The sequence below is a fragment of the Corapipo altera genome, unplaced genomic scaffold, assembly GCF_003945725.1.
Source record: "Corapipo altera isolate COAL_440 unplaced genomic scaffold, ASM394572v1 128011, whole genome shotgun sequence".
Taxonomy (NCBI): Eukaryota; Metazoa; Chordata; class Aves; order Passeriformes; family Pipridae; genus Corapipo; species Corapipo altera.
In genome coordinates, this window is record NW_020885187.1 from 1 (window position 1) to 27293 (window position 27293).

Below are 27293 nucleotides of genomic sequence, written 5' to 3' on the forward strand. Positions count from 1 at the left end.
TGGAAAAAAAACGGTCAACAATGGGGATTTTGGGATGCTTTCCCCCCATTTGGCATTTTCTGGAAAATCATGGGACTGAGACACTTGGGGGAAGGAGCAGCTGCTGCTCCCCAAAACCCCCCTTGTCCCCTTGGATCCAGGCAGTTCAAGAAGCCTCGAGTTGCCAGGGAGTTGCTGGATTATCCTGCTGCAGGTCCCTCTGGCTTAGAATTAACGAGATTGTTTGGATTCGGGGATTAATTAGATTAATTAATGCGGCCTTTCTCCCCCAGGCTGGCGGCAAGGCGGGCAAGGACAGCGGCAAGGCCAAGGCCAAGGCCGTGTCACGCTCCCAGAGAGCAGGCCTGCAGGTATGGCACAGGGAATCGTTGGGAAGCGGGAATTCTGGGGGGCCCAAACCCTTTGGTTTGAGGTGAAAACTGAATATTTTGGGATTTGGGGGATTATGGAGCGACAAGGAGCCCTGGGCTTGCGGAAGGGAGAGGGGGTTTGCTCTCGGGTGAGACAGAGAGGGTGGGAGGATTAATTGGGAGAATTAATGATTGTAATTATTAAATATTAACTATAATTATTAATTATAAATAAGGCACAATTACATTAATGTTCTGTAAGGTTACAGCTTGTTATATTATTGCAATATGATAATATATTAGTATATCATAACAATACAGTGTGTTATAACATTAATATACGTATTATGTGGGTTAGTAATAAATAAATAAATTTGGTAATGGCAGTTAAATCTTCTGTTTGGGGAGGATCGTGTCGGGTTGCTCCTGGAAGCCACAGTCAGGCAGGATGGGGAGTTTCCTGGGCCCAAATAGAATGTGTGTTACATTATGTAATTAAATATATATAAATACAATAATCAATAGAAATACATTATATATATTAGACAGTAATGAATAATTAATTCCGGTAATGACAAATCCTCTGTTTGGGGAGGATCATGTCGAGTTGCTCCAGCCAGGCAGAGTGGGGTGTCTCTTGGGCCCAAATCATAGGGGGCTGTGGGTGTTAATGAGGTTGTTAATTGCCCCCCCCAGTTCCCTGTCGGCCGCATCCACAGGCACCTGAAGACTCGGACCACCAGCCACGGGCGCGTGGGGGCCACGGCGGCCGTGTACAGCGCGGCCATCCTGGAGTACCTGACCGCCGAGGTAGGACCCCCCTCCCCGGGGCCAGCACCTCTTCCCCCCAGCATTCCCACCTCTTCCTGCTGTCCCGCAGGTGCTGGAGCTGGCCGGAAACGCTTCCAAGGACCTCAAGGTGAAGCGGATCACGCCCCGGCACCTGCAGCTGGCGATCCGTGGTGACGAGGAGTTGGACTCCCTGATCAAAGCCACCATCGCCGGTGGAGGTGGGGCTCTTTCCCTCCTTTCCATCCTTCAGTGGGAATTACGTGGGAAAACAAACAGTAGGTTGGCAGTGGGGATAATTCCACTGGCTCCATGTTTCCCTGGATCCACACTGGGTAGAGGGGGATCCGCTCAACATTCACACTGTTATCCCAAAACTCTGCTGGGAATTGAGGAGTTCTTGCAGTTTCTTGGGAATTCTGCAATTCCTGACAGGAATTCTCCCCTTCTCTCCACAGGTGTCATCCCCCACATCCACAAGTCCCTGATTGGAAAGAAGGGGCAGCAGAAGACGGCGTAAGGGAGCGCGGTGCCGGATCCCCCGTCATCGTACCGACCTGGGCACAGCAACACCTTGGGGATGCCAGGAAACTTTTTTTAAGGAATAGTTGAAAGGAAGAACATAGAGGATTGACTGTAGAGGAAACATTGGGATGGGTTTAGATTCCGAGTGGGACACACCGTGGGCCTGTGGGGTGGCAGCCGGGGGGGTTTGAGGGGCTGGGCTGCCCTGCGTTTTATACAAAAATGGAACCCATAAACCATTTTTTACAAAAAACTGAGCTCTCTGATGTGGCGGAGGGAGGGGGGCCGGGGAGGAGGAATCGGGATGCCGCATGCAGATTAGCCCCCCCAATTAGCCCCCCCATATGCAAATACACAACGTTGTGAAGCCACGCCTCTCATAAATATTTGGTGTGGAGGTGGGGTGTGTCCCAAGGCTCCGCCCCAGAGTGCACATGGCTGGGGGTGCCTGTGTGTCCGTCTGTCCTGGGCATGGGGACTGTGTGTCTGTCCCTCTCAGCTATGGGGGTATCCGTTTATCCTGGCCACAGGAGTCTTTGTGTGTCCGTCTGCCCCAAGCCTGGGGGTGTCATGGGCCTGTCTGTCCTGAGCGTCTGTCTGTCCTGGTCCCAGGGATGCTGCATGTCTGTCTGTCCCGAGTGTCTGTCTGTCCTGGGCAGATGTGTCAGGTGTCCATCTGTCCTGGGCACAGGGCTCCTGGGTGTCTGTCTGTCCAGGGTGTCTTATCAGCTCTGGCTATGTGGGTGTCTGGTGTCCACCTGTCCTGGGCATTGGTGTCTGTCTGTCCCAGTGGCTGGGTGCTGGGCTCTGTCCTGGGTATCTGTCTGTCCTGGGCACGTGGATGGCCGCCCAGCCCCCCCCCCCGGCTCCCGGGAAGTCCCATGTGCAGCCGTCGTACGCGGGGGAGCCCCGGGCGGGGCTCAGAGGAGGCGGCGGCAGGAGCCGGGCCCGGGGCGGCTCCAGCACTGGCAACAGCGGGTGGGGGTTGCATCAGGCGTCGAGTAGCCCCAACGGCCCAGGGCGCCATCCGAGGCCATGCCCGCGCTCAGCGGCGCTCTGCCCCGCCGGGCCGCAGTGCCGGGGCATCCCCATGGACCGGTGCCGGGTGGGGGCACGGGGGGTCGGGACAAGGCCGAGCCAGTGCCCGCGGGGCAGAGGCCGCACAATGGCGGCGCCGCTCGGCGCAAGATGGCGGCGGGGGGCGGGGCCTCCCTGACACAGCGCGAGTACGCGTCCCCCGCCGCCGTATGGCGCATGCGCACACTGTAGCGCGCCTCTCGCCGCCGGACCGCACCATGCGACCCTCACGGGAGGGGACCGCGGGAGACGCCGGTGCACGCCCACGGCGCCGCGCCACGCGAGGCAGCGGAGACGTCTCGCACGCCCGTTTAACGCCGGTCAGCGCTCGGCCGGCGGCGGGGAGCGCAGGGCTGTCCCGGCGGCGGAGCGCACGTTCGGCGTTACATAACGCTGTCCCCCTGCCCACCCGCAGTGGTCCCGCCACCCCGCCCCCGCGGCCCTTACAGCTCTCATCATTGGCTGGACCAGGCAGCGGGGCGGGGCGAGGAGGCTACAAGTAGGGGCGATGCGGCGGGCGCCGCGCTCAGTCCGTCGCGGCCGCGCCCGGGTTTCGTTGTTGTCGCGCTTCCGCCGCCGCCAGTCGCCACCCTCCGCCGCCGCCATGAACGGACAGCTGAACGGTTTCCACGAGGTGTTCATCGAGGAGGGCACTTTCCTCTTCACCTCCGAGTCCGTGGGCGAGGGGCACCCAGGTGCGGGCCGGGCGGGGCGGGGCCGGGCGGCGAGCGCGCAGGCGCGGCCGGGCGTGGGGGGAGGAGGAGGATGAGGACGAAGATGAAGAAGGAAGGATGGGGATGAAGAGGGCGAGGATGAGGATGAAGGGGCCGGGGGTGTGTATGTGGGGGGGGCGATGACGCGCGCGGGCGCGCGCGCAGTGTGAGGCGGGCGCGCGCTCGCCGCATTGCGGGCCCGGCGCGCACGTGCTGCCCGCGTGGGGCGGGACACGGGGGGGACGGGGGGAACACGGGGGTGACGGTGGGGCGAGGATGGGGCCGGTGCCGCCGTGACTCAGCCGTGACTAAGCAGCTCCCGGTGCCCCCGCACCCTACGGCCCCCTCCCCCCCGCGTGGGTGCCGGGGCCGGGACAGGCCCGGTGACCCTCCCCCACACCGCCCCGGGGCTCGGTGCCGCCCTCAGCGCACCGCACGCTCCCCGGGGGTCCCCGATGACGTCCGGGCGGTGATGGAGCGTCGCGGGTCTCCCCAGAGGTGCCCCCTAGCCGAAGCCGGAGGGGGTCACACACTGCTCCCGCGGGGGCTCGGAGCTTTCTCAGCTCGGTGCCAGCCCGTGCCGGGCTCCCCCCGCCTTTGTCCTCGCCGATTTGGGGCACATGACTGTTAATCTGCGTAGGCAGCTGCCAGTGCCCAGCACCCGCTGCCCGGGCACCCCCCGCACCCCCCAGCTCCGGGCACTCCAGCACCTCCTGAGCCCCCCACCAGCTCTGGACGCTCCAGCACCCACTGCTCGAGCGCAGCACCCCCAGTACCCCATAACTCTAGTCCCTCTGGCTCCAGCACCCACAACCTGCGGCTGTTCTGGGGATGCTTCTGGGGCTCCCCCCACGCTGCCACGAAGGAGGAAGCTGCAAAGTCCGTTTCCTCACTCTTCAACCCCAAAAACCATCTGGGGAACCCCCCTCTGCTCACCTCAGCCAGGCGCTGCCTCATCCTCCCCCCCAGTCCTGCCTGGAAGGTCGCTCCCAAGGACATCCGCAGTCCCGGAGACGCGAGCAGCCCTTGGGACACCCCAGAGCGGGTGGGAGGTGTCCCCCATCCCAAATAAAGCCCCCTGGGAGCAGGAGGGAGCTGGGTGTCTGGTGGGATATGGCTGGAGCAGCTCTGGCATCGGGTGCATCCGGAGCTGCTGGAAACGTGATTTGGGAAGTCGGGATACGGGTTTGATCCCCTTGGCCCTGACTGGGACTGGAGCTTAACTGGGACATGCCTGGAATTCCAGGCTGGGAACAAGGCAAGGGCTCTCTGTGACCCGGGGGGCATACAGATTACGGATTACAGGGTTTGGATCTTGGATCCTGGTTGGGCTGTGCCGGAGGCTCCGGAAGGAAGGGCCAGGCAGGGCCAGGCCGGGATGTCCCACGCCACTGTGACGCCTCCCGCTCTCCCTGTCCCCAGATAAAATCTGTGACCAGATCAGTGACGCCGTCCTGGACGCCCACCTCAAGCAGGACCCCGATGCCAAGGTGGCCTGTGGTGAGTGGGGGCACCGGGGGACAGTGGGTGGGTGACACCAGTGGTGACACTGCTCTGACGTCACCTTGTCCCCACAGAGACAGTGGCCAAGACCGGGATGATCCTGCTGGCAGGGGAGATCACCTCCCGGGCCAATGTGGACTACCAGAAGGTGGTCCGGGACACCATCCGGCACATCGGCTATGACGACTCTTCCAAAGGTGCGTCCGGGGTGCCCCCGGCTGTGTGGCAGCACAGGGGTGGCACCAGGCTCACCAACAGCCTCCCCCCCCAGGCTTTGACTACAAGACGTGCAATGTGCTGGTGGCCCTGGAGCAGCAGTCCCCGGACATCGCCCAGGGCGTGCACCTGGACCGCAGCGAGGAGGACATCGGCGCCGGGGACCAGGTGAGACCAACGCGGGGCTGCCGCAGGGTCAGTGGGGCGGGGTGGGACCCTGCAGTGTGACTGTGGCCGGGGCGACCCCGCAGTGTGAGCAGGCTGGGATGTGACTCCCCCGGCCCTGTCGGCAGGGGCTGATGTTCGGGTACGCCACGGATGAGACGGAGGAGTGCATGCCCCTGACCATCGTGCTGGCACACAAGCTCAACGCCAAGCTGGCCGAGCTGCGCCGCAGCGGAGCCCTGTCCTGGCTGCGCCCCGACTCCAAGACACAGGTGAGGTGCTGGTGGGTCTCCAAACCCCCGGGGAGCCCCCTGCTCCCCCCAGGCAGCCCCTGACCCGTGTCCCCTGGCAGGTGACGGTGCAGTACATGCAGGACCGCGGGGCTGTGATCCCCATCCGGGTGCACACCATCGTGATCTCGGTGCAGCACGACGAGGACGTGTGTCTGGACGAGATGCGCGACGCCCTCAAGGAGAAGGTCATCAAGGCCGTGGTGCCCCCCAAGTACCTGGACGATGACACCATCTACCACCTGCAGCCCAGCGGACGCTTTGTCATCGGCGGGCCCCAGGTGCGGCCGAGGGCACCGTGGTGGCGGCACTGTGGTGACCACAGTGACACGGTGGTGGTGATGGCATGGCGGTGGCATGTTTGTGGTGGTGGCAGTGGTGGCACAGTGGTGGTCACAGCGTAGCACTCACGGTGTGGTGGTGGCAGTGACAGTGCAGTGACAGCTTGGTGGCGACGGTGGTGCCGCGCTGGTGGTGACACTGGTGACGGCGCTGCCGATGACGCTGGTGACAGTGCCGGCACACAGCTGTGACACTGCTGTCCCCCGCAGGGCGACGCGGGGCTGACGGGCCGTAAGATCATCGTGGACACGTACGGGGGCTGGGGGGCCCACGGCGGCGGCGCCTTCTCGGGCAAGGACTACACCAAGGTGGATCGCTCGGCCGCCTACGCCGCGCGCTGGGTGGCCAAGTCCCTGGTGAAGGCCGGGCTGTGCCGCAGGGTGCTGGTCCAGGTGGGTGCTGGGCAGGGGGGGCCATACGGGGGGGGCCAGTCCAAGCAGGGACTTGGCCTCACCTGCAGCCCCCCTGCAGGTCTCGTACGCCATCGGGGTCTCGCACCCCTTGTCCATCTCCATCTTCCACTACGGCACCTCCCAGAAGAGCGAGCGGGAGCTGCTGGAGATCGTCAAGAAGAACTTCGACCTGCGGCCTGGGGTCATCGTCAGGTAACGGGCGCGGGGGGGCCGCGCCGGGGGGGGGGGCCGGGGTGGGTGGGGGTCCCTCCCGGAGCAGCCCGGGGACCGCCTGGCGCCCTGGACCCCGCGCGGAGCTGCTCGGCCGCAGGAGGAGGCGCGTTCCGGGTAAGTATCCGCCGGAGCCGAGCGCTTGGAGCTTCCCCGGGGCCAGGAGCGTTTGGGGGGCTCAGGGGGAGCCCCCGGGAAGCTCCAACCGCCCCGCGGGGGTAGGGGGGACACAGAGGCGCCGCCGCAGACCCCCCGGCCAGGCAGGGAAGGGGCGAAGGCAGGACCCCGGGGCCGCCTCACTGAGTCGGGAATTGTGTATTCCAGGGATCTGGATCTGAAGAAGCCCCTCTATCAGAGGACTGCAGCCTATGGCCACTTTGGTAGGGACAGTTTCCCTTGGGAAGTGCCCAAAAAACTAAAATACTGAGGAAAAAAGAGCCTTGTTAGGGCTTTTCCCCCCACTCCCGCGGGCGTAGGTTACAGAGAAGCCCGTGGGCTCTGGGGGAAGAGCTCCCGGCCCCCCCCAGCCCCTCCTTTTCTCTCTCTCTCGCCATCATTTCGGTTGCGTGGGGACCACGTGCCTCTCCCAGGGCCCCCCCGTGTCCCTCCAAATCCCTCCGGATAGTTTTTAACAAATCCCATCTGACTCCAACCTTGGATATGGGAAAAAGGCCCCAAGTGACCCCCCCTAGCCTCCCCCCACTGCAGGGGGGGGGCACCCCATTTTGGGTCCCACCAGTCCTGCTGCAGGGAGGGACACCCATTTTGTGTCCCCCCATCCCCTCCTTGACCCCAAATTCCACTACATCAGGGGGACACCCCATTTTGGATCTCCATCCCCTCAGTCCTGCTGTGGGGGACACACACCCCATTTTGGCTCCCACTGTCTCCCCAGTCCTGCTGCAGGGGGGGATAAAAAAACTCCTCCGTTTTGGCTCCCCCAGTCGTCCCCCCCACAGCCCCCAGTCCCATTGTGGGGGGGACACCCCATTCCACCTCCCCGTCCACCCTGGGACCTCGCTGGTGCTGGTTTTGGTTCTTAACCCTCATTTTTAACCTCTTTTTGCTCCAAAAATGCACATTGTGGGGGGGACATGCTAAAACCCGCCCCCAAACCCCCCCAGCTCCCCCCACCGAGGGTTCGGTACCGGAGGAAGATATTTTACATTTCTCTTTTCTTGGGTTTTAATCCAAAAGCTGAAGCGACTCCCCAACTGCACAACCTCCCCCACCCCCCCGTCCCACCGATGGGGGGGGCACCCCCCAACTCTGTCCGGATTCTGGGGGGAAAGGGGAGGATTTGGCCCTCGATACTTGAAGGTTTGGTGTATTTATTGTGTGCCGAGGTGGGGGCGTGAGTACAGAGAAGCCCCCACGCTCAGCCAGCAGCTCCTGACCCCCTGAAAGCCCCCCCCGCCCCTCCCCCTGCCTTCCCCCCACCCCCCCACCAGTTTGGGGGGAAACAGGGGGGAATTGGGTTTGTTGGAGCGCTGGGGGTGCCCTCGGGCGCGGCGCCCGTGGCCGGTGTGGTACAGAGAAGCCGGCTTGTTTACTGCCCGCCCGGCACGGCCCCCCAAAGTGCCTTGGGGAGGGGGCAGGGGGGCTTTCTCTCCTCCCCCGAGTAGTTTTTTTTTCTTGGTTTTACTATTTTCGGGAGGTTTCGTCCGAATGTTTCGATCCACTGAGTCCAAAAAACAAACTTCAAAAACAAAAAGTCTCAATAAAAGTGAAGTGATGGGTTGGATGGAGCCGCCTCCGGTTTGGGGGGGGTGGGGGGAGATCTGGGGTATGGGGGGAGGAAACAGGCACGGGGGGGAAATTGGGGTACGGGGGAAACTCGGGTATGGGAGAAACAGGCACAGAAAGGGGGGGAGAAATTAAAGTGGGGGGGGAATGGGCAGGGGGGAAACTGAGGCAAGGGGGGTACTGGGATGGGGGGAGATTGGGGTACAGGGGAGAAATAGGGATGGGGGACTGAGGGATTAGAGGAAACTGAGGCACGGGGGGAATGGACATGGGGTGAAAAATGGGTATGGGGGGAACTGAGGCACAGGGGGGGGAATTGAAGTACAGAGGGGAAGCAAATATTGGGGGAACCGGGTAGGGAGGGAAATGGGTGCAGGGGAAAGGGGAATGGGTGAGGGAAACTGAGGCACGTGGGAAACGGGTACAGGGGAAACCGAGGGATGAGTGGAGTGGGGGAAATGGGTACAGGGGGAACTGAGGGAGGGGGGAAGGGGAATGGAGGGGGAACCCACAGGGGAGGGGGGAAACAGGGATACCATGAGAAACTGGGGTACGGGGGGAAACTGAGGCTCAGGGAGGGAACTGAGGGATGAGGGGAAGGGGTGTGGAGGGAAATGGGATACACGGAGGGGCAGCATACGGGGAGGGGGGTGAAACGGGTACCTGGAGAAACGGGTACGGGGGGGGGAACTGAGGCACGGGAGGATTTTTAGCTTAAAAAAAGAGGGTTTATTGCGGGTGCTCAGAGCTCGGGGCCCCCCCGGGCTCCTCCCTCGCCCTCGGTCCGAGCCCCCTCCTCCTCCTCGCCGCGCCAGCTGGCGAAGGCCACCTCCTGTGCCAGGCGCTCGGGGTCCGGGCGGCCCAGCGCCAGGTTCCGCAGGGCGATCAGGGTCATCAGGGCGCTGCGGGGACAGGGGGGACGGGGGGCACAGGGGTCAGCGCGGGGGGCACGGCGGGGGGGCCAAGGGGGCGTTCTGGGGGCTCACCTGCGGCGGAAGAGGAAGAACTTCCTGCGGAGGAAGCGCCGCAGGCGCTGGGCCGGGCTGGATTCGCGCTCCCGCCGCTGCTCCCGCTGCTCCCGCCGCAGGAACAGCGAGACCAGCGGGTCCAGCGGGACCCCCGCGGGGGGCGGCTCCCCCAGGATGGGCCGCAGCTCAGGGGGCAGCGGGGACCGCTCTGCGGGGGGGGGGGGGGGGGGAGGAAGTAATTTTGGGGTTCCCGTGATCCCCCAGCCCACTGACAGGGATTTGGGGTGTCCCCATGATCCCCCTGGCCAGTGACAGGGAATGGGGGGGTTGCCAGGATGTCCCATCCCTAGTGACAGGGATTGGGGGTCCCAATGATCCCCCACCCCCCTGACAGGGATTTGGGGGTCTCCATTATCCCCCAGCGTGGTGGTGGGAACTAGGGGTGTTGCCATGATCTCCACACCGCAGTGACAGGGATTTTGGGGGTCCCCATGGTCCCCCCACTCCAGTGACAGGGACTGGGGGTTCCTGTGATCCCCCCAGCCTTCTGATGGAAACTGGGGGGGTTACCATGATTCCCCCCACCCTACAGACAGAGATTGGAGGTCTCTGGGATCCCACCACCCCAGTGCTCACCAGAGGATGAGATAACAGGGATTTGGGGGCCCTGTGGTCCCCCCCACCCCAGTGACACGGAATGGGGGCCCTCCATGATCTCCCTCAGCTCAACAGGGGCTGAGGTGATAGAGCTTTTGGGGTCCCCACAGTCCCCCCCACATCTGGGTGCCCACCATGGGGGCGAGGTGACAGGGATTTTAGGGTCCTCATGCCCCTGGTGCTACCCAGCATGGGAGGTGATGGTGTTTTTAGGGTTCCTGTGATCCCCGGGAGTGAACTGACAGAGATTTGGGGGAGAGGTGGGTGTCTCCCCACTGCTCAGCAGTGCCAGGGACTGGGGGGTCCCTGTGATCTCCCCACCCTGAGTGCCCCCAGGACGTGAGATGCTTGGGGTTTTGGGATTCTCCTGGGGAGGTATCAGGGACTTTGGAGTCCCCAGGGGTGACATGCCCAGGATTTGGGGTCCCCAGGGGTGAGATGCCCAGGGTTTGGGGCCCCAGGGGTGTCATGCCCAGGCTCTTGGGTCCCCGGGGTGCGCTGCTCGGGGGTCCCTCACCGGTGCCGTTGCGCACTCGGTCCCGCAGCTCCCGCAGCCGCGTCAGGTTCCGCTCCAGCTCCAGGGCCGTGGTGTTCACGTACAGGTACATGTAACATGAGGGCTCCGAGGACACCGTGTGCACCTTGTGGTACTGCCCCGCTGGCAGCTGGGGGGCGGGGGGGGTCAGCACCCCCAGGCACCCCTGAGCCCCCCGGGGTCCCCCCAAGCCTCACCTGCATCCCCTGGCCCTCCTGGAGCGAGTGGTTCTGCTGCTGCTCCACCAACTCCACCAGCACCTGCCCCCGCAGCACCCACAGGCTCGTGTTCCCCAGGTCCTCGCTCACAAAGTTCTCCAGGTGCAGGCCTGGAACACACAGGGGGGGCTGTACTCCACCCCCCCGAGCTCTTCCCTGTACCCTGTACCCTGACCCCCCCACCTCGAATCCCCAGGACCCCCCATGCCCTGCACTCCAACTCCTGGGACCTCACCATGCCCTGTGTGCCCCCCTCCAAACCCTGTGCCCGGTTCCCACCCCCTCTGAATCCCTGGGACTCCCCTGCTCCCTGACAGGACATCCCTAAACCCCCCACTACCCCCCGGACACCCTGTGCCCTGTACCCCACAGCCCCCTGTGCCCCCTGCCCTGTCCCCCGACCCCCCAGCCCCCCCCGGGCCCCACCGGGGAAGTCGGCGATGAACACGGCGTCCGTGTGTCCGTCCAGCTGCGCCTCCAGCTCCTGCAGCCGCTGCCGCCACGGCGACAGATCCACCAGCAGCGGGAGCAGCCACGGCGTGGGGGTCCAGGGGGACCAGGGGGCACGCACCAGGTCTACACGGGGGTCCACGAGTCTGTGGGGATGAGGTGTCAGCGCCCCACGGCCCCCCCAGATCCTGCGTGTGCCCCCAACACTGCTGGGAGTGACAGCACCCACAGCAGGGGGGACCATGGGACCCACGGACCCGCAGAGAGCATGGGGCACAGACCAGACCCACCCACGGGGTTCACGAGTCTGTGGGGACAGGCTGTCAGGACCCCACAGCCCCCCCAAATCCTGCATGTGCCCCCAAACCACTGCACCGGCTCCAGCAGCAGTGGGGACCCCCCAGTGTGGGGGACCACAGCACCCACTCCTGTGGGTCCACTGGCCTGCAGGGACAAGACACCCACACCCCCTATGGCCCCCCAGATCCTCCGTCCCCACAAACACCTCCTGGAAGCAGCAGCTCCAGCAGCAGCACCCAGTTTGGGCGACCATGGGAACACATCAGGGCCACTCATGGGTCCACCAGCCTGCAGGGACAGGCCACCAGCACCCCCACATCTCCCCATGTCCCCCCAAATCGTGTGTGTGTACCCAAATCTCTGCTGGAGGCACAAGCTCCAGCTGCACCCACAGTGTGGGGGCCCAGAGGGACCACCCCAGGCCCACTCGTGGATCCACCAGCCTGTGGGGATGGGCCACCAGCACCTCACATCCCCCTCTGTCCCCCCAAATCGTGTGTGTGCCCCACAACCACTGCTGGAAGCACCAGAACCAGCAGCAGCACCCACAGCGAGGGAGCCCACAGGCTCCACCCGTGGGTCCCCTGTCCTGCGTGCCTCCTGTGCCCCTCTGTCCCCCCAAACCCCCTCCATCCCCCCCGACTCCCCATCCCCACCCTGTACCCCCCAACCCCCATCCCCTACCCATGCCCCTCTGTCCCCCCAAACCCCTCTCCCTCCCATGCCCCCGTCTCCCCATCCCCGTCTCCACAACATCCCTCATTCCTGCTCTCCCCCGTGCCCCCCCGTGCCCTTCTGCCCCTCCGTGCCCCCCGTGCCCCCGTGCCCACCGCTGCTGGAAGCGCTCGTTGATGGACACCCAGACGTCGAAGTAGATGCGGGGCTGGCTCACGTTGTACCGCGGCAGGAGGCGGCTCAGGCACGACGAGTATTGTTTGAGCATGTCCGCGTGGTCCCGCCAGCGTCGGCTCTGTGTGAACACCTGCGGGACCGCACCGGGGCTGCGGGCACCGGGGGCACCGGGGGGGACTGGGGGGCACTGCGGCACGGGGGGCTGGGGGAACTGGGGGCACGGGGGGGACTGGGGGCAGTGAGGGCCGGGGGACCGGGGGGACTGGGGGACCGGGGGATTGGAGAACGAGGGGTGGGAGCAGTGAGGGACTGGGGGGGAAAGGGGGGGGGAGAATAAAGGATTGGGTGGAATGGGGAATGAGGGAGAAATGAGGGGGGGATGAGGCATGAGGGGGAATGAAGGATGGGGGGATGGGGGAAACTGAGGCACAAGGAGGGAAAGGAGAGGTGAGGAAACTGAGACATGGGGGGAGTAAAGGAAGGATGGGGGAGCTGAGGCACAGGTGGGGTGTCCCGTGGGGGTCCTCGTGTGTGGGGGGGTAACGGGAGAATGTGGGGGAAGGGGAGGCACAGGGGGGAAAATGAGGGATGGGGGCAACTGAGGCATGGAGGGAAAATCAGGCACTGGGGAAACTGAGGCTTGGGGGGGGGTCCCGTAGGGGGGGTTCCCGTGCTTGGATGGGGGAAACTGAGGCTTGGTGGGGGTTGGCGTGAAACATTAAGTTTATTTGGACTGATCAAAGCTGGGAACACCCTGTCCTTCCCCCCCCTATCCTGGGGCACCCCTCACCCCTGGTCCCAGGCAGCCCCCTGGGTGGGGGGGTCACTCACCCCTGGTTTCAGGTAGCCCACCTCCCCAGTGAGCCCATCCCTGTAGGTGATCTTGACGTGCTGGTGGAAGCGGGAGTGGACCATCATGTCCCAGGAATAGCCATAGAGCCCATTGGTCCAGTTGTTGTAGCCCTGGGGGGCACAGGGGGGGGTCACAGGACATGGGAATGGGTCACACCAGAGCACAGGGGTTCCCACCCCAGGGGGACAAGGAGGGACCCCCATATCCCCCCTCCTGCCTCCCCTGGCAATGGCCTCACCCCATCCCACCCCCCAACAGTTCCCCCACCCCCTGCCCCCTCAGCCCTGCCCCTGTGACCCCAGCAGCCCCCCTCTACCTCCGTGTCCCCCAAATGCCCTGCTCCAGAGTCCCCCAGCCCTAAGGGGGACTTCACCCCTTCTGTGTCCCCCAAAAGTGCCCCCACATCCTCAAAAACAGACACCATGTCCTCAAAAATCTCCCATGTCTCAAAATTAACTTCACAGTCCCAAAATACCCCCCATATACCCAAAAATAACCCCATGTCCTAGAAATATCCCAACATTCCCCAAATGAACAGTCCCTGTGACCCCAAAATGCCCCTGTATCCCCCAAAATACCCATGTCCCCCAAAATGACACCCTCACATCCCCCCAAAATGCTCCCACAGACCCCAAAATGTCCCTCACGCCCCCCAAAATACCCCTCATATCCCCAAAAATACCTCCAAGTGCTCAAAAATGCCCTCCCACACCCGAAAATACCCACCACATCCTCAAAAACACCCTGATCTCCCCAAAATGCCCCTCACATCCCCCTAAAATGTCCCCTACATGCCCCAAAATGCCACCCACACCCCCAAAAACACATCCACGCCCCCCCCAACATCCCTCACATCCCCAAAAGGCCCCACACATCCCTGAACCCCATCTCCATGTTCCCCAAACCCCTCCTCACGTCCCCCAAACCCCTCCCCCGCGTCCCCACCCCCTCCCCGTGCCCCCCCTGCCCACCGGGGTGATGAAGTGGGAGTAGGGCAGGAAGAGCTGCTCCAGCACGTAGAGGATGGTGAAGGCTGCAGCCAAGTGCTGGCGAGGCCGAAGGCCCCCCTGCGCCCCCCGGCCCCCGTAGTGGCAGTCAGGGCTGGGCTGGGGGGGCCTCGTGCTGGGCAGGACCCCCCTGAGCCACGGGGGGCACCGGGCCACGAGCCCCCGTGGCCACTCGGGCCGGCAGAACAGGCCGTTGGTGGCCAGCATGGTGTAGGAGAACATCCCTGGGGACAGGGGGGACATTTAGGGACCTCCTGCACCTGGGGGGCACTGAGAGACCCTCCTGCACCTCGAGGGAGCTGTGGGGACAGGGGGCTGAGGGGGTGCCCCTGTCAGGGACAGGGCAGAACTCAAGGGGGTTCCTGCCCAGGGTCAGAGTGCTCTGGGCATGTCTGGGTGCCAGGATGGGGCTGATTTAGGGGATGGGGCTGATTTAGGGGATGCCCAGGTGCCCCTGCCATGGCTGGGGAGGATTTGGGGGCTGGTGGGGGGGAAATTTGCCCTGGTTGGGGGCGGTTTAAGGGGTTTTTGGGTGCCCCTGCCACGGCTGGGGGGATTTACAGGGGTTTGGAGAGTGTCCCTGCCCAGGCTGGGGGTGTTTTGGGGGGGTCCCTGCCCTGGCTGAGGGTGCTCAAGGGGGGTGATAGGGTGAGTGGAAGCCCCTACCCAAGGGGTGGCCCTGCCCAGGTTGGGGGTGTTTTGGGGGTGCCCGGGGGGGTCCTTGGCCCAGGTTGGGGGTGCTCTGTGGGATGGGAAGGTGCTCCTGCTCAGGCTCAGGGTGTTTTGGGGGCTGGAGGGTGCTCCTGCCCTGGCTGGGGGTGCTGGGGGGGTACTGGGAGTGCTGAGGGGGGTACTGGGGGTGCCATGCCCCCCTCCCCTCACCGATGCTGAAGAGCTGGGAGTTCATGCAGTGGAAGTAGGTGACGAAGACGAGGGCAAGGGGCCGCGTGGTGTCGAAGAAGAGCAGGAAACCTGCGGAGAGGTCGAGCACCAGCCCCCCCCCGTGCACCACCAGCAGGCTGGTCAGCTCCTCCGACAGCACCAGCCTGGCCACAGAGCCTTCCTCAGCGTCAGCCTCACCCTGACACCCCATCACCCTCCTCATCCTCCCTTTCCTCACTCTGACACCCTCACCCTCCTCATCCTCACCCTGTTTGTCACTCCCTCTCATCCTCACCCCATTGCCCTCCTCATCCTCAGCTCATTGCCTCCCTCACCTTCCTCACCCTGTCCCTGTCCCACTTCTCATCCTCAACTCAGACCCATCACCACATTGCCTTCCTCATCCCATCCTCATCTTCACTCTGACTCTGTGGCCCATCCTCATCCCCATCCCCCTCCTCATCCTCACCCTTAACCCACCCCTCTAACACTCTCATCTTCACTCTGCCCCTCTCCTCCTCCTCACCCTGTCTCTGTCACACCCTCCTCATCCTTGCCCTGAACCCCTCATCTCCAATGCATCCCCACTGCCCCCTTGTCACCCTCCTCATCCTCACCCCGACCCCATCAACCTACCTCACCCTCCTCATCCAAACCCCAGCCCCATCACCCTCCAAACCCTGACCCCAGCTCCATCACCCTCCTCATCCTCACCTCGACCCCATCAACTCCCTTCCCACTCCTCATCCCCAACCTGTCCTCATCCCTGTCCCCTGCCCACCCCCCTGTGCCCCCCCAGACCTGAAGGGGGAGAAGAGCCAGTGCCGGGCGAGGGAGCCCATGGAGAACCCCCCGACCCAGTCCCCGTCCAGCTTCTTCAGCCCCGCGATGAAGTACACGATGAACACCTGAGGGGCACGGGGTCAGGGGGAGTCAAGGGGTCCAGGGGATCCCAGAGGGGGCGCAGGGGGGGCTCTGGGTGTCTCTGGGGCAGGGGCACCCACCTGGGCACGTAGCAGGGCGTAGTTCCACAGCGGGACGTGGGCGTTGCGCTTGCGGGGACGGAACAGCCCGTCCACGGACCTGGGGGGACACCGGGGACAGAAGGGGGGCCAGGTCACTGTCATCCCACTGCCAGAGCTGTGGGAACATGTGCCACCATCCCACAGGGACAGAGAGCCACAGGGATACCCCGTGGGGACCCCGGTGCCAGGTCTTGTGCCACCCACTGGGGACACCATGGCCTGAGCCACCCCCGGGGATCCCAGTGCCACTGGGGACCCCAGGACCTGTGTGACCCCCTGGGGGACCCTGTGCCACAGGGGATTTCAGGACCTGTGTCACCCCCTGAGTACTCCGTGCCACAGGGGAACCCACTGACACAGGGGACCCCACAACCCGTGCCATCCCCTTAGGGACACCAAAACCATGGGGGACCCCAGAGCTTGTGCCACCCCACAGGGACACCCTCTGAGCACACAGCACCATGGGGACCCTGGTGCCACAGGGGACCTCGGAACCTCTGGGGGCCACCCTATGGGGACCCCCAGGCCCTGTGTCACTCAGAGTCACCCACCCTGCTGCCTCACAGAGCCCCTGATCTGGGGTCCCCAGTGCCCCCCCGTCCCCCCGGGTGCCCACCCGTAGCGGTCAGCACCCAGCAGTGCCAGCTGGAAGCCCAGCAGCCCGTAGAGGTAGGAGTGGTTGTTCCAGGAGGTTTTGTCCAGCAGGAACAGGTACCAGTACGGGCACAGGAAGGCGACGCAGCTCAGCCGGTAGCAGCACCCCAACATGATGCCCAGCGCCCCTGCGGGCACAGGACCCTCAGTGTGTCCCCGGCCCCTCCCGGTGCCACCCCTTCCCTGTTCCCAGCCCTCCTCCCAGTCCAGTGCCAGACCCCAACACGATGCCCAGTGCCCCTGCAGGCACCCCACATTCTGTGTCCCCCTGGGAACCCTCTTGGTGCCACCCCCTCTGCCTGTCCCCAGACTTCCCAAGCTCCCCTCCCAGTCCATGACAGTCACAGTGCCCATTCCCATCCCAGTGCCAGTCCCTACCATGGTTCCTGTCCCCATCCCACCCTCATTTCTGTCCCAGTGTCCATCTCAGTGCCTTGGTCCAGACACTGTCCCAGTGCCACCCCCTCACCTGTCCCGACAGGGGTGGGGCTCTGTGTCCCCACCCTTCCCTAGTTCCCCTTCCAGTCCCAGTCCCAGTGCCATTCCCACCCCGGTGCCCGTCCCCACTGTGGCTCCTGTCCCCATCCTACCCCCCTTTCTGCCCAGTACCACCCCCTGTTTGTCCCCTTCTGTATCCCCATCTTCCCCAAATTCCTCTCCCAGTCCATCCCAGCACCCGTTCCAGTCCATCCCAGTGCCCATTCCGACCCCGGTGCCCGTCCCCCTCCCACCCCCATTTCTGCCCCAGTGCCATCCCCTGCCCGGTGCCCCTCCCCGTCCCTCCCAGCCCGTACCCAGGAACATGACGGTGTAGAGCAGGTACATCCAGTCGAGGGGCAGGGGCTGCAGGAAGGGCAGGAGGGGGAAGCGACAAACCTCGAGCCCGTCCAGGTATCGCTGGTCCAGGTGGCCCAGCCCCCGCTCCTGCGGCACGTCCAGCGCCATCAGCAGCCCTGGGGGGCGGGGGGGGGTCAGTGATCTCCGTCCGGGCGGGCACTGACCCCCCTCCAGCCCCAAACCGCTGCCCAACCTTTGCTCCGGTGCTGACGCGTTACTGCCCGGCCGCCTCCATCCCCCTCGGACAGCAGGGACCCCCTGGATCCCAGCTATCCCTCTCCCAAAGCCCCTGAGCCCCCCCCGGCCCCCCGGTCCCCCGGGCCCCCCCCAGGCCCGGCCTCTCTGCCCCCCAGAATCCCCCCGGCGCCCTCCCGGAGCGCCCCTCGTTCCTCCCGGCCTCCGTTTCCGTGTCTTTCCCGGAGCCCCTCCAGCCCCCCCAGCCCGCGAAGCCACTGTGGACCCCACAGCCCCGTTTCCCTGTCCCGCCGGTTACTCCCGAGGCTCTCCCAGTCTTCCCCCGGCCCCTGCCCTCCCTGTCCCCCCGGTGCCCCCCGGACCCGGAGCCCCCCTGGGTCCTCCCGAGCCCCGCAGTCCCTGTCCCCCCTCAGAGCCCCTTGTCCCCCCAGCCCCCAATCTCCTTGTCCCTCCAAAGCACCTCCGGCCATCCCTGGTCCCCCCCGGTCCCGGTACCCCCGGAGTCCCCCCGGTACTCCCCAGCCCGGGGGGGGCCCCCCGGTACTCCCCCCCGGGCGGCCACCCGGAGCCCCCCCGCTCCTCCCATCCCCGGAGCTCTCTCGGTCCCTTCGGTGCCCCGCAGCCCCGGTACCCCCGGAGCGCCCCTGGTGTTCCCCCAGCCCCGGAGACCTCCGGTCCCCCCGGTCCCCCCGGTCCCCGCTGACCGAAGGCGGCGCGGAAGGCTCCGAGCGCCGCGGGGTCCTGCGGCCGGTGCATCAGCCGGACGAAGCGGTGCCACCGCGTCAGGTCCCGCAGCTCGAACCCGAGCAGCCGCCGCGCCAGCCCGGGGCCGGTCCCGGGGGTCCCGGAGGGGTCGGGGGGACCCGGGGGCGGCCCCGCCGCCGCCTCCCCCCGCTCCGGCCGCCTCCGCCGTGCCGGGCCTGCCGGGGGTCACAGGTCAGGGGTCGCAGGGCGGGGATTCCAGCCCGAGGGTCTCGTCCCGGGGATCCCGCGCCCCCGCCCCGTTCCCGGTTCCCCGTTCCCGGTTCCCCGTTCCCGGTTCCCCGCTCCCGGTTCCCCGTTCCCGGTTCCCCGCTCCCGGTTCCCCGCTCCCCGTTCCGCACCCGCCGCCGCCGCCATGGCCGCGGCCCCGCCCCCGCTACACGTCACAGCGCGTCACGGCCGCGGCAGCCAATCAGCGGCGCGGGGGGCGGAGCAGCGCGACCACACCCCCGTCGGGCCCCCCCCCCCCCCCACCCCCCCCCCCCCCCCCGCCCGCCCCCCCCGACTCGCCGCGACCCCCGCCCCGCCCCCAGCCCGGCGCCCCCCGCCTCGACCCCGCCCTGCCCCCGGCCCGCCCCCGGCCCGCCCCGGCCGGCGGTGCCGCCGCTCCCGGAAGCCCCGGACAGGCGGGGCGGGCGCGGGGCCGCGGTGGGAGCGGAGCGGGACCGGACCGGCCATGGTGGGGCCGGGGGACACCGGCGGGGGGGCCCTCGAGGGGCGCCGGGCTGTGCGGGGGCGGGCGGGGGGTCCGCGGGGCAGCCCCGGGGCTGTTTGGGGGTGTTTAGGGGTGTCTGTGGAGGGGGGCGTGCCCGGGGTGCCCGTAGGGTTCTTGAGGGTCCCTCTGAGGGGTCCTCTGGGGTATCTGGGGTGTGCATGGGGGTCTGGGGTACATATGGGCTGCCAAGAGTGCCCACGGGGTACTTGGGGAAATGGCTGTGGGGTGACTGGGGTGGATACTGGGGGCATATGGAGTGTACGTGGGGTGCCGGGGGGTACCCACGGGGTGTGAGGGATGCCCACAGGGTGCTTGGGGGGTCCCTCTGGGGGCTCTGGGGTGAGGCACTTGAGGAAGTGCCCAGGGTGCTTTGAGATGCCCAAAGGCTGCTTGGGGGTTCCTCTGGGGCTTCTGGAGTGTGCAGGGGGGGGGATCTGGGGTGCCTATACAGTGCTGGGGGGTGCCCAGGGAACCCACAGGATGTCTGGGGAAGTGCCTATGGGTGCTTGGGTTGAACGTGGGGCACTTGTGGGGTGCTCAGGGCACCTATGGGGTGCCCAGGGTGCCCACAGGGGGCTTGGTGGGTACTTTTGGGGTGCTTGGGGGGTGCCCAGGGTACATAGAGGGAGCTGGGGGGTGCCTGGGGTGTCCTTGCAGGGCTTGGTGGGTGGCTGGGGGTGTCTGGGATGTATGTGAGTGCTCAGGAGGTGCCCATGGAGGCTTGGTGGGTGCTCAGAGTGTCTCCGGGGTGCCTGGGGGGTGCCCAGGTTGCCCATGGAGCAGTTGGGGGGTTCCCGGGGTGCCCATGGGGTGCCTGGGGGGTGTCTGGGTTGCCTGGGGGGTGCCCAGAGTGCGTGTGGGCTGCTGGGAGTGCCCCCTGAGCCCTACCCCGTGCTGCAGGCGGGGGTCCCAGAGGGGGACCCGACAGATGCCACGACGGGGGATGGGCGTGTGCGGGCACTGCAGAGGGAGGTGCAGGGGGTCACCACCATCATGACCCAGAACGTGGAGCGGATCCTGGCACGGGGGGAGAACCTGGAGCAGCTGCACAGCAAGAGCCAGGACCTGGAGGCCACCGTGAGGGGGGCACAGGGGCACCGGGGTGGGCACAGGAACCTCAGGGTGGGCACAGGGTCCCCATGATGGGCACAGGGGCTCTGAGGGGATCACAAAGCCCCCGAGGTGGCACAGGACTCCTGGGAGGGCACAGGGTCCCTGGGGTGGGTGCTGGGACCCCGGGGGGGGAACACAAGGTCCCCAAGGGGGCTGCAGGGTGCCCAGTGGGTTGGCATGAGACACTTGGGTGGCAGGAGGTGTCCCCAGGGTGGCAGTGGGGGCCTCAGGGTGGCAGTAGCGTGTCCCCAGGAGGTCAGAGCTGTCCCTTGTGTAGCAGTTGGGGTCTCCAGAGTAGCAGGGTGTCCCTGGGTTGGCAGTGTTGTCCTTGGAGTGGCAGCTGAGTGTCCTCAGAGTGGTAGTGGCTGGTCCCCAGGGTGTCAGGTGTGTCCCCAGGGTGTCATGGGTATCCCTGGGGTGGCAGAGGTGTCCCCAAAGGGGCAGTGGGTTGTCCTCAGGGTGTGAGGGCTGTCCCCAGTGTCTCAGCAGATGTCCCCAGGGTGGCACTGGGTGTGTCAGGGCTGTCCCCTGGATGTCAGTGGGTTGTCCCCAGGGCGTCAGGGGTGTCCCCGTGTCCCTGCAGTCGGAGCACTTCCGCACCACGTCCCAGAAGATGGCCCGGCGCTACTGGTGGAAAAACGTGAAGCTGCTCGTCATCCTTGGCCTCGTGGGCGCCATCGTCCTCATCATCATCATTCTCCTGGCCACTGGCACCATCCCCACCTAGAGCCACCGTCCCGTGGGGACACGGCCACCCTGGAGCTGAATACACACGGGGGGACGAGACAGAGGGACTCGTGTGTGTGTGTGCTGGGGGGACATGGGGGACGTGGGGGGATATGGGGGGACACGGGAGGACGGCCATGGGGACATGAGGGCACTGGGGACAGGTATGGGGACACATGGGGACATGGGAATATGCATGAGGAGATGGGGGGACACGGCGAGGGACAGGCCCTGGGGACATGTGGGGATGTGTGTAGGGACAACACATCAGTCACGAGGGGAACACGCGTGGGGATGCGGGGGGGCCAGCAGGTGCCATGCCAGGGCATGGGGGTGGTGCCAGGCACAGAGGGACAAAGGGCACAGTGTGGTGGTGGTGGCACTGCCACCCTGGGGGGGCTGGGACGGGCGGGGGACAGGGACATGAGGGGACATGGGTGGCCCAGGGTGGCGCCGTGTCTGCAGGGACTTGGGGACACCAACACATGGGGGGCTGTGGGGACCCATTTCTGGGGGACAGGGCGGTCCCTGGGAAACACATTTCTGTGGGGCCTGGGGGTCCCTGGAGGCAGGGAACACCCCAGTATTCGGGGGCCTGTAGGGATGGGTGTCTCGGGGACATGGGGGTCCCTGGGGGGCAGGGAACACCCCAGTATTTGGGGGCCTGTGGGGGGAAGGTATCTCTGGGGACATGGGGGTCCCGGGGGACCCCGCAGCTGGGGAGGGTCGAGTGGGGTGTCCCGGGGACCCCCGCCCCGGGCGGTAGGGCCGGGATGTTCAGGGGACACCTGGAGACACTCGGGGCTGGGGGAAGGGGGGGGGGCGGTCCCGGTCCCTCCCGTCGGGGGCGGCCGCTGGAGCCCGGGACGGGACGGGCGCTCCGGGACCGGGCACCGACCTCGGGACCGGGCACCGACCTCGGGACCGGGACCGACCTCCGGGACCGCACTGAGCCCCCGGGACTGGGACCATGGTGAGTCCCGAGCCGCCACCGCCGCTTTCGCTTTCGCTTCCCGAAGGGCGGACCGGGATCGGGAAGACCCCCGGTCTTGGAACTCCCCGGAGCCCGTCCTGGTGCCGGTCCGCCCCCCCGAGCTGTCCCTGCGGGCGGGAGGGACACGGCCCCCCTCGGGGTGGCCGGCGCGGGACTTTCCGTGTCCCCCTGTCTCTGCGTGTCCCGGCCCCCGTGTCGTCTGTGTCCCCTGCCGCGCCCCGTCCCGCCGATCACGGTAAACCCGGTGTCCCCGCGTGTGCCCCGACCCCGCAGGGCCCGTGTCCCCCCGATCCCCGTCCTTGGCCCATGTCCCCACGGTTTCCTGTCCCCGTGTGCCCCCTCCTCGCAGTACCAGTGTCCCCACGGTCCCGGTGTCCCCATGATCCTCATGTCCCTGTGCCCCTTCCCTGCGGTGCTCTTGTCCCCAGGGTCCCTGTGGTGCTCTTGTCCCCAGGGTCCCTGTGGTGCTCCTTCCCTGCGGTGCTCTTGTCCCCACGGTCCTTGTGACCCGTGGTCACCCTTTGTCCCCGGATTGCCAGTGTCCCCATGGTCCCCGTGTCCCCATGATCCTCATGTCCCCCTGGTCTCCACGGTCCTCCTTCCCCGCGGGTGCCCCCATCCCCAGCGTTCTCGCAGCGTCTCCCCCGTGTCCCCACGGTGTCCCCCCACGTCCCTTGTCCCCTTGTGTGTCCCCAGGCGGGGCTGGCGCGGTGCCAGCGCCAGGCGGAGGAGGTGACCGAGCTGATGCGGCAGAACTTGGAACGGGCGATGGAGCGGGAAGGGCATCTGGAGCGGCTGCAGAGCCGGGCCCAGGACCTGCGACAGGCGGTGGGACCGCGGGGACGGGCGGGGACACACGGCTGGGGACGGGGGTGGTGGCACTATTGGGACATACAGACCTGGGGACACACACGGCCGGGGATGGTGGCACTACTGGGACACCTGGAGTGGCTGCAGACCCGGGCTTGGGACCCCGGGGACATGTGGCCAGGGACGGGGGTGGCACTGTAGGGACATATAGCCCTGGGAGGGGACACACAGAGCTCTGGAGGGCATTATAGGACACGTGGCCCGAGGGGGACACACAGAGCCCTGGGGGGCATTATAGGGCTGTGGAGCCCCGGGGAGGGGACACAGGGCCATGGAGGGGCTGTGTGTCACCCCTGTGTCCCATTGCAGAGCGAGGCCTTCACCCGCAGCACTCGGGCGGTGACACGGCGACAGCGCCGGGGACAGCGCCGCTGGCTCCTGGTGGCCCTCGGCCTCGGCCTCTCCCTCCTCCTCCTCCTCCTCCTGGGCCTGGGCCTGGCACTGGCCCTGGCACGGTCACCTCCAGCCACTGCCACTGTCCCCACCCCGCAGGCACGGACTGAGCCCCCCCCCCCAGCACCGTGGGGACCCTTTGACAACAGAGCAATGGGGGGGCCCCACAATAAATAAACAGCAGGATTTGTTCGGGTAGACAGACCCTACCATAACAAACTACTGGGATGATCTTCAGGGAGACTCTACAACAAATAAGCACCAGGATCTCATTCGGGGAGACCCGACAATAACAAACCTGCAGGATGAGCTCTGGGGAGACCCTACAATAAATACACACTCAGATCTGCTTTGGAGAGACCCTACAACAACAAACGTGCCAGACCTTCTTTGGAAAAACTGCACAAGAGCAGAAGAGCAGGACCCACCCAAGGGAGACCCTGTAATAAACACCAGGAGCTCTTAGGGGAGACCCTATAATAACAAACCAGCAGGACCCACTTCAGGGAGACCCTACGAAAAATCAGCACCAGTACATGATTCAGGGAGACCCTACAATAACAGAATAGCAAGATGAGCTCCAGGGAGACCTTACAATAATGAACATGCTGGACCCACTCTGGGGACACCCTACAATAAATAAGCACCAAGACTTGTTTGGGAAGGCTCTACAATCACAAACCAGGAGGATGAACTTCAGGGACACCCTACAATAAATAAATAACCAGGATCTGTTTTAGGGAGACCCTATAATAACAAAAGCTCCAGAATCTGCTTTGTAGACACACTAGAAAAACAAATCAGCAGGATGAGTTCTGGGGACACTCTACAATAAATAAACACCAGAACTCATTTGGAGAGACCCTACAATAACAAACATGCTGGACACCCTCCGGGGAGACCCTACAATAAAAGCAGCGGGATGATTTCCAGGAAGACCCTACAATCAACAAACACTGGGATGTGTTTGGGGAAACCCCACAGTGACAAATAAGGGGGACTGATTTGGTGTAGACCCCACAATAACAAACCCATGGTCTCTCTTCAGAGAGACCCTACAATAGATAACCACCAGGATTTATTTGGAGAGACCCTACAATAACAAACCAGCAGAATGATCTTCATGGAGACCCTACAATAACAAATGTGCTGGACCCACTCAGGGGAGACCCTATGATAAATAAACACAAGGAATTGTTCGGGGACAGCCTATGATAACAGAGAAACTACAATAAATAAGCTCCACAATCTGTTTTTTAGAGACCCTACAATAACAAACCAGTAAGTTCAGCTCCAGGAAGACCCTACAATAAATAAGCACCAAGACTTGGTTTGGGGAGACCCTACAATAACAAAACAGTGGGGCAATCTTCAGGAAGACTTTACAATAGCAAACGTATTGGGGAGACCCTACAATAACAGAGCAGCAGGGTGACCCCTGGGGAGACCCCACGATAAATAAGCACCAGGATCAGCTTTGGGGACACCCTACAATAACAAGTGTGCCAAACCCCTCTGGGGAGATCCTGTGATATGTAAACCCCAAGAATTGTTTGGGGAGACCCTATAGTAACAAACCAGTGGGATTTGCTCAGAGTAGACCCTACAATAACAAAGAGATCCTACGATAAATAAGCACCAGAATCTGCTTTGGGGAAACCCTACAATAACAAACAAGCAAGGTGATCTTCAGGGAGACCCTACAATAGCAAATGGATCCTACAATATAAAACCCACCAAAACCTACAATAATAGGCCCTACAATAATAACTCCTTGTGCCTTCTCTTGAGAAACCCTACAATACCAAAGCAGTAGGATGGTCTCTGTGAAGACCCTACAATAACAAATGTGCTAGATCCTCCAGGGAGACCCTATGACAAATTAGCACCGGGACTTGCCTTGGGGAGACCCTACAGTAACAAACCAGCAGGACCTTTCCAGGGAGACCCTACAATTAATAAACATTAGCATCTAGTTCTGGGAGACCCTACAATAACAAGCCAATGATATGATCTCTGGGAAGACCCTACAATAACAAACGTGACAGATCTACTTTGGGGAGACCCTACAGTAGATAAACACCATGACTCTTGTTTGGAGACACCCTACAATAATGAATCAGCAGGACCCACTTCAGGGAGACCTGATGATAACAAATGAGCTGGACACTTTCTGGGGAGACCCTACAATAAATAAACACCAGAACCTGCTTTGGGGTAAACCCTACAATAACCCCCCGCCATGCGTCGCTGCTGGGAGACCCTACAATAACAGAGTAGGAGGGTGATCTCCAGGGAGACCCTATGATAACACCCCCTTCCTTGCTCCCAAGAGACCCTACAATAACAAAGGGCCCTGATTCAGGGAGCCCCAACCACAACAGACCCCCTCGCAACCCACTCTGGGGAGACCCTACAATAACACATCAGTGGCACCCACCCTGGGGACACCCCACTTTGGCCACAGGCGCCACCAACCTGCGCCAGGGGCAGGAGGGGGCTGTGGCCCCCCAGAAGGGTCCCTGGTGACATGGTGACATCGGGGAGGGGACCCCAGGGAGGGTCCCTGGGCAAAAAATGGCACCGGGGAGGGGACAGAGGGGTCGGGGGGACATGGCACCATGGCCACCTACACAGGGACACCCTGGCAGGGGACTCTGAGGGGGATGACACACGGGGGTCCCCAGGAGCCCCCCCCGGATGTCCCCCTGCCCCAGTGTCCCCAGCAGTGACAGACACCAGAGCCTCGCAGCACCTTTATTGACACTGGCGGGGGTGGCACCGGTCCCTGGGGGGTGGAACCGTCCTGGGGGTGCCTGTGTCCCCCGGGGGGGGGTGGCAGGGTCAGCCCGTGCCCCGGCGCTTGCTGAGCTCGTCTTGCACGCGCTGGCACAGGGCCCTGCGCAGGGGGGGCTCCAGGGGGCTGCGGGCGCACACCCGGCGCGTCACCTCCTCCGCGCTGTCCCCCTGGGGGGGCACGGCACCGCTGGGGACACGGCACCCGGGGAGCCCCACAGCACCCACAGAGCCCCCACGGCACCCACAGCACCCCCATGGCACCCACACCCAGGGCACCCCCTGCCCCATGGCACCCCTTGCCCCAGAGCAGCACATCCTATCCCACAGAACCCCCCAGGCACCCACTGTACCTCATGGCACGCCCTTCCCCACAGAACTCTCCCCTCAACACCCACTGGGCCCCACAGAGGCACCCCATGGAATCCCCTCTCATGGCACCCCACACCACCACCCCCTGCCCCATGGAATCGCTTCCCATGGCACCCCACACCACCACCCCTGGCCCACAGTGGCACCCCACTGCCCCACGGGACCCCCTCGCTCAATGGGCACCCCCTGCCCCACAGCACCTCTCACCCACAGCACCCCAACCCCATGGCACCCCTGGCCCCACAGCAGCACCTCCGACCCCACGAGACCTCCCAGACACTCAATGGGTACCCACTGTCCCATGGGACCCTCCTACCCATAGCAGCACCTCCTGCCCCACAGAACCCCCCCCGGGGTCTCACCTGGTGCACAATCACGGCCGTGACGGTCCCGTCGTCCCCCTCATACTCGAGGCAGAAGAGCCGCGGCCCCCGGGAGGGATCGGGGGGGGCCCCGCGGGGGTCGCCGGGGGGGGCCCCCGCGCTGGCATCGCCCCCGGGACCCCCTGTGGCACCTGCACCCTCAGCGGGGGCTGTGAGACCCCCGGGGAGCCCCAGCCCAGCACCCCCCCAGTGCCCCCCCATCCACACCTGCGGTCCCCCCGACCCCCTCCGCCCTTGAGTACCCCCCCCAGGGGTGCCCCCCCATTCCCCGCCCATATCCTGGGCGCTCCCTCTTGTCCCTTAGATGCCCCCCACCCCTGTCACCAGCAAGGATGCCCCCCACCCCTGACCCCCTCCAGGTGCCCCCCACTCCCCAGCCCCCGCTGGATTCCCCCCC

General features: G+C 64.6%; 6 protein-coding genes across 7 annotated transcripts in view; 4 read left to right on the forward strand and 2 right to left on the reverse strand.

The window, feature by feature from the left end:
• Positions 1-6: 6 nt before the first annotated feature.
• LOC113940130 (histone H2A.V-like) lies at positions 7-1917 on the forward strand. Its single transcript, XM_027631220.1, has 4 exons — positions 7-350; positions 1047-1160; positions 1231-1360; positions 1598-1917. The coding sequence occupies exons 1-4, from the start codon at positions 21-23 to the stop codon at positions 1657-1659; spliced, it is 636 nt and encodes a 211-aa protein (XP_027487021.1). The 5' UTR covers positions 7-20; the 3' UTR covers positions 1660-1917.
• A 1239-nt stretch (positions 1918-3156) lies between these two features.
• Positions 3157-8337, forward strand: LOC113940125 (S-adenosylmethionine synthase). The gene is made up of 9 exons (XM_027631210.1): positions 3157-3436; positions 4877-4954; positions 5032-5154; positions 5229-5341; positions 5467-5610; positions 5691-5909; positions 6180-6362; positions 6442-6575; positions 6918-8337. Exons 1-9 carry the CDS (start codon positions 3250-3252, stop codon positions 7018-7020), a joined length of 1284 nt encoding a protein of 427 aa, XP_027487011.1. The 5' UTR covers positions 3157-3249; the 3' UTR covers positions 7021-8337.
• A 708-nt stretch (positions 8338-9045) lies between these two features.
• Positions 9046-18608, reverse strand: LOC113940124 (vitamin K-dependent gamma-carboxylase-like). Its single transcript, XM_027631209.1, has 14 exons — positions 18477-18608; positions 17535-17693; positions 16703-16868; positions 16066-16144; positions 15863-15969; positions 15062-15225; positions 14144-14403; positions 13151-13282; positions 12298-12449; positions 11144-11313; positions 10697-10827; positions 10482-10629; positions 9326-9515; positions 9046-9241 (listed from the first exon to the last, which is right to left on the reverse strand). Exons 1-14 carry the CDS (start codon positions 18526-18528, stop codon positions 9082-9084), a joined length of 2070 nt encoding a protein of 689 aa, XP_027487010.1. The 5' UTR covers positions 18529-18608; the 3' UTR covers positions 9046-9081.
• Positions 18609-19579: 971 nt separating this feature from the next.
• Positions 19580-21152, forward strand: LOC113940127 (vesicle-associated membrane protein 8-like). 2 transcript variants are annotated; one of them, XM_027631216.1, is made up of 3 exons: positions 19580-19844; positions 19998-20326; positions 20946-21152. In XM_027631216.1, the coding sequence occupies exons 1-3, from the start codon at positions 19625-19627 to the stop codon at positions 21087-21089; spliced, it is 693 nt and encodes a 230-aa protein (XP_027487017.1). In that variant the 5' UTR covers positions 19580-19624; the 3' UTR covers positions 21090-21152. The 2 variants fall into 2 exon arrangements, with proteins under 2 accessions (XP_027487017.1, XP_027487018.1); XM_027631217.1 differs by lacking the exon at positions 19580-19844 and having other exon boundaries at positions 20033-20059; positions 20101-20326.
• Positions 21153-21956: 804 nt separating this feature from the next.
• LOC113940129 (vesicle-associated membrane protein 5-like) lies at positions 21957-25320 on the forward strand. Its single transcript, XM_027631219.1, is given in 4 exon segments — positions 21957-22061; positions 22779-22910; positions 23262-23456; positions 23458-25320. Coding segments are annotated over 4 exon segments (417 nt in total). The 5' UTR covers positions 21957-22058; the 3' UTR covers positions 23545-25320.
• A 768-nt stretch (positions 25321-26088) lies between these two features.
• Positions 26089-27293, reverse strand: part of LOC113940128 (UPF0561 protein C2orf68-like) — a 1844-nt gene continuing 639 nt past the window's right edge. Inside the window, exons 3-4 of the mRNA XM_027631218.1 lie at positions 26876-27018; positions 26089-26312 (exon numbers count right to left, since the gene is read on the reverse strand). Of these exons, the coding sequence (XP_027487019.1) occupies positions 26190-26312; positions 26876-27018 (266 nt within the window). The 3' untranslated portion in view covers positions 26089-26189. The remainder of the gene's footprint in view (positions 26313-26875; positions 27019-27293) is intronic.

Bases quoted from the DNA above. Each gene is read 5' to 3' on its own strand.
- LOC113940130 (XM_027631220.1), top strand. From the start codon at position 21: ATGGGGATTTTGGGATGCTTTCCCCCCATTTGGCATTTTCTGGAAAAT. The intron at 351-1,046 runs GTATGGCACAGG...TGCCCCCCCCAG, and splicing joins CCCAGAGAGCAGGCCTGCAG to TTCCCTGTCGGCCGCATCCA. The intron at 1,361-1,597 runs GTGGGGCTCTTT...TTCTCTCCACAG, and splicing joins AGCCACCATCGCCGGTGGAG to GTGTCATCCCCCACATCCAC.
- LOC113940125 (XM_027631210.1), top strand. From the start codon at position 3,250: ATGCGGCGGGCGCCGCGCTCAGTCCGTCGCGGCCGCGCCCGGGTTTCG. The intron at 5,611-5,690 runs GTGAGGTGCTGG...GTCCCCTGGCAG, and splicing joins GCCCCGACTCCAAGACACAG to GTGACGGTGCAGTACATGCA. The intron at 5,910-6,179 runs GTGCGGCCGAGG...TGTCCCCCGCAG, and splicing joins TTGTCATCGGCGGGCCCCAG to GGCGACGCGGGGCTGACGGG.
- LOC113940124 (XM_027631209.1), bottom strand. From the start codon at position 18,528: ATGCACCGGCCGCAGGACCCCGCGGCGCTCGGAGCCTTCCGCGCCGCC. The intron at 13,283-14,143 runs GTGGGCAGGGGG...TGTGCCCCCCAG, and splicing joins ACTCCCACTTCATCACCCCG to GGCTACAACAACTGGACCAA. The intron at 9,516-10,481 runs GTGAGGGACCCC...CCCCCCCCGCAG, and splicing joins CCGAGTGCGCAACGGCACCG to AGCGGTCCCCGCTGCCCCCT.
- LOC113940127 (XM_027631216.1), top strand. From the start codon at position 19,625: ATGCCCAAAGGCTGCTTGGGGGTTCCTCTGGGGCTTCTGGAGTGTGCA. The intron at 19,845-19,997 runs GTGCTTGGGGGG...AGTGTCTCCGGG, and splicing joins GCTTGGTGGGTACTTTTGGG to GTGCCTGGGGGGTGCCCAGG. The intron at 20,327-20,945 runs GTGAGGGGGGCA...GTGTCCCTGCAG, and splicing joins GCCAGGACCTGGAGGCCACC to TCGGAGCACTTCCGCACCAC.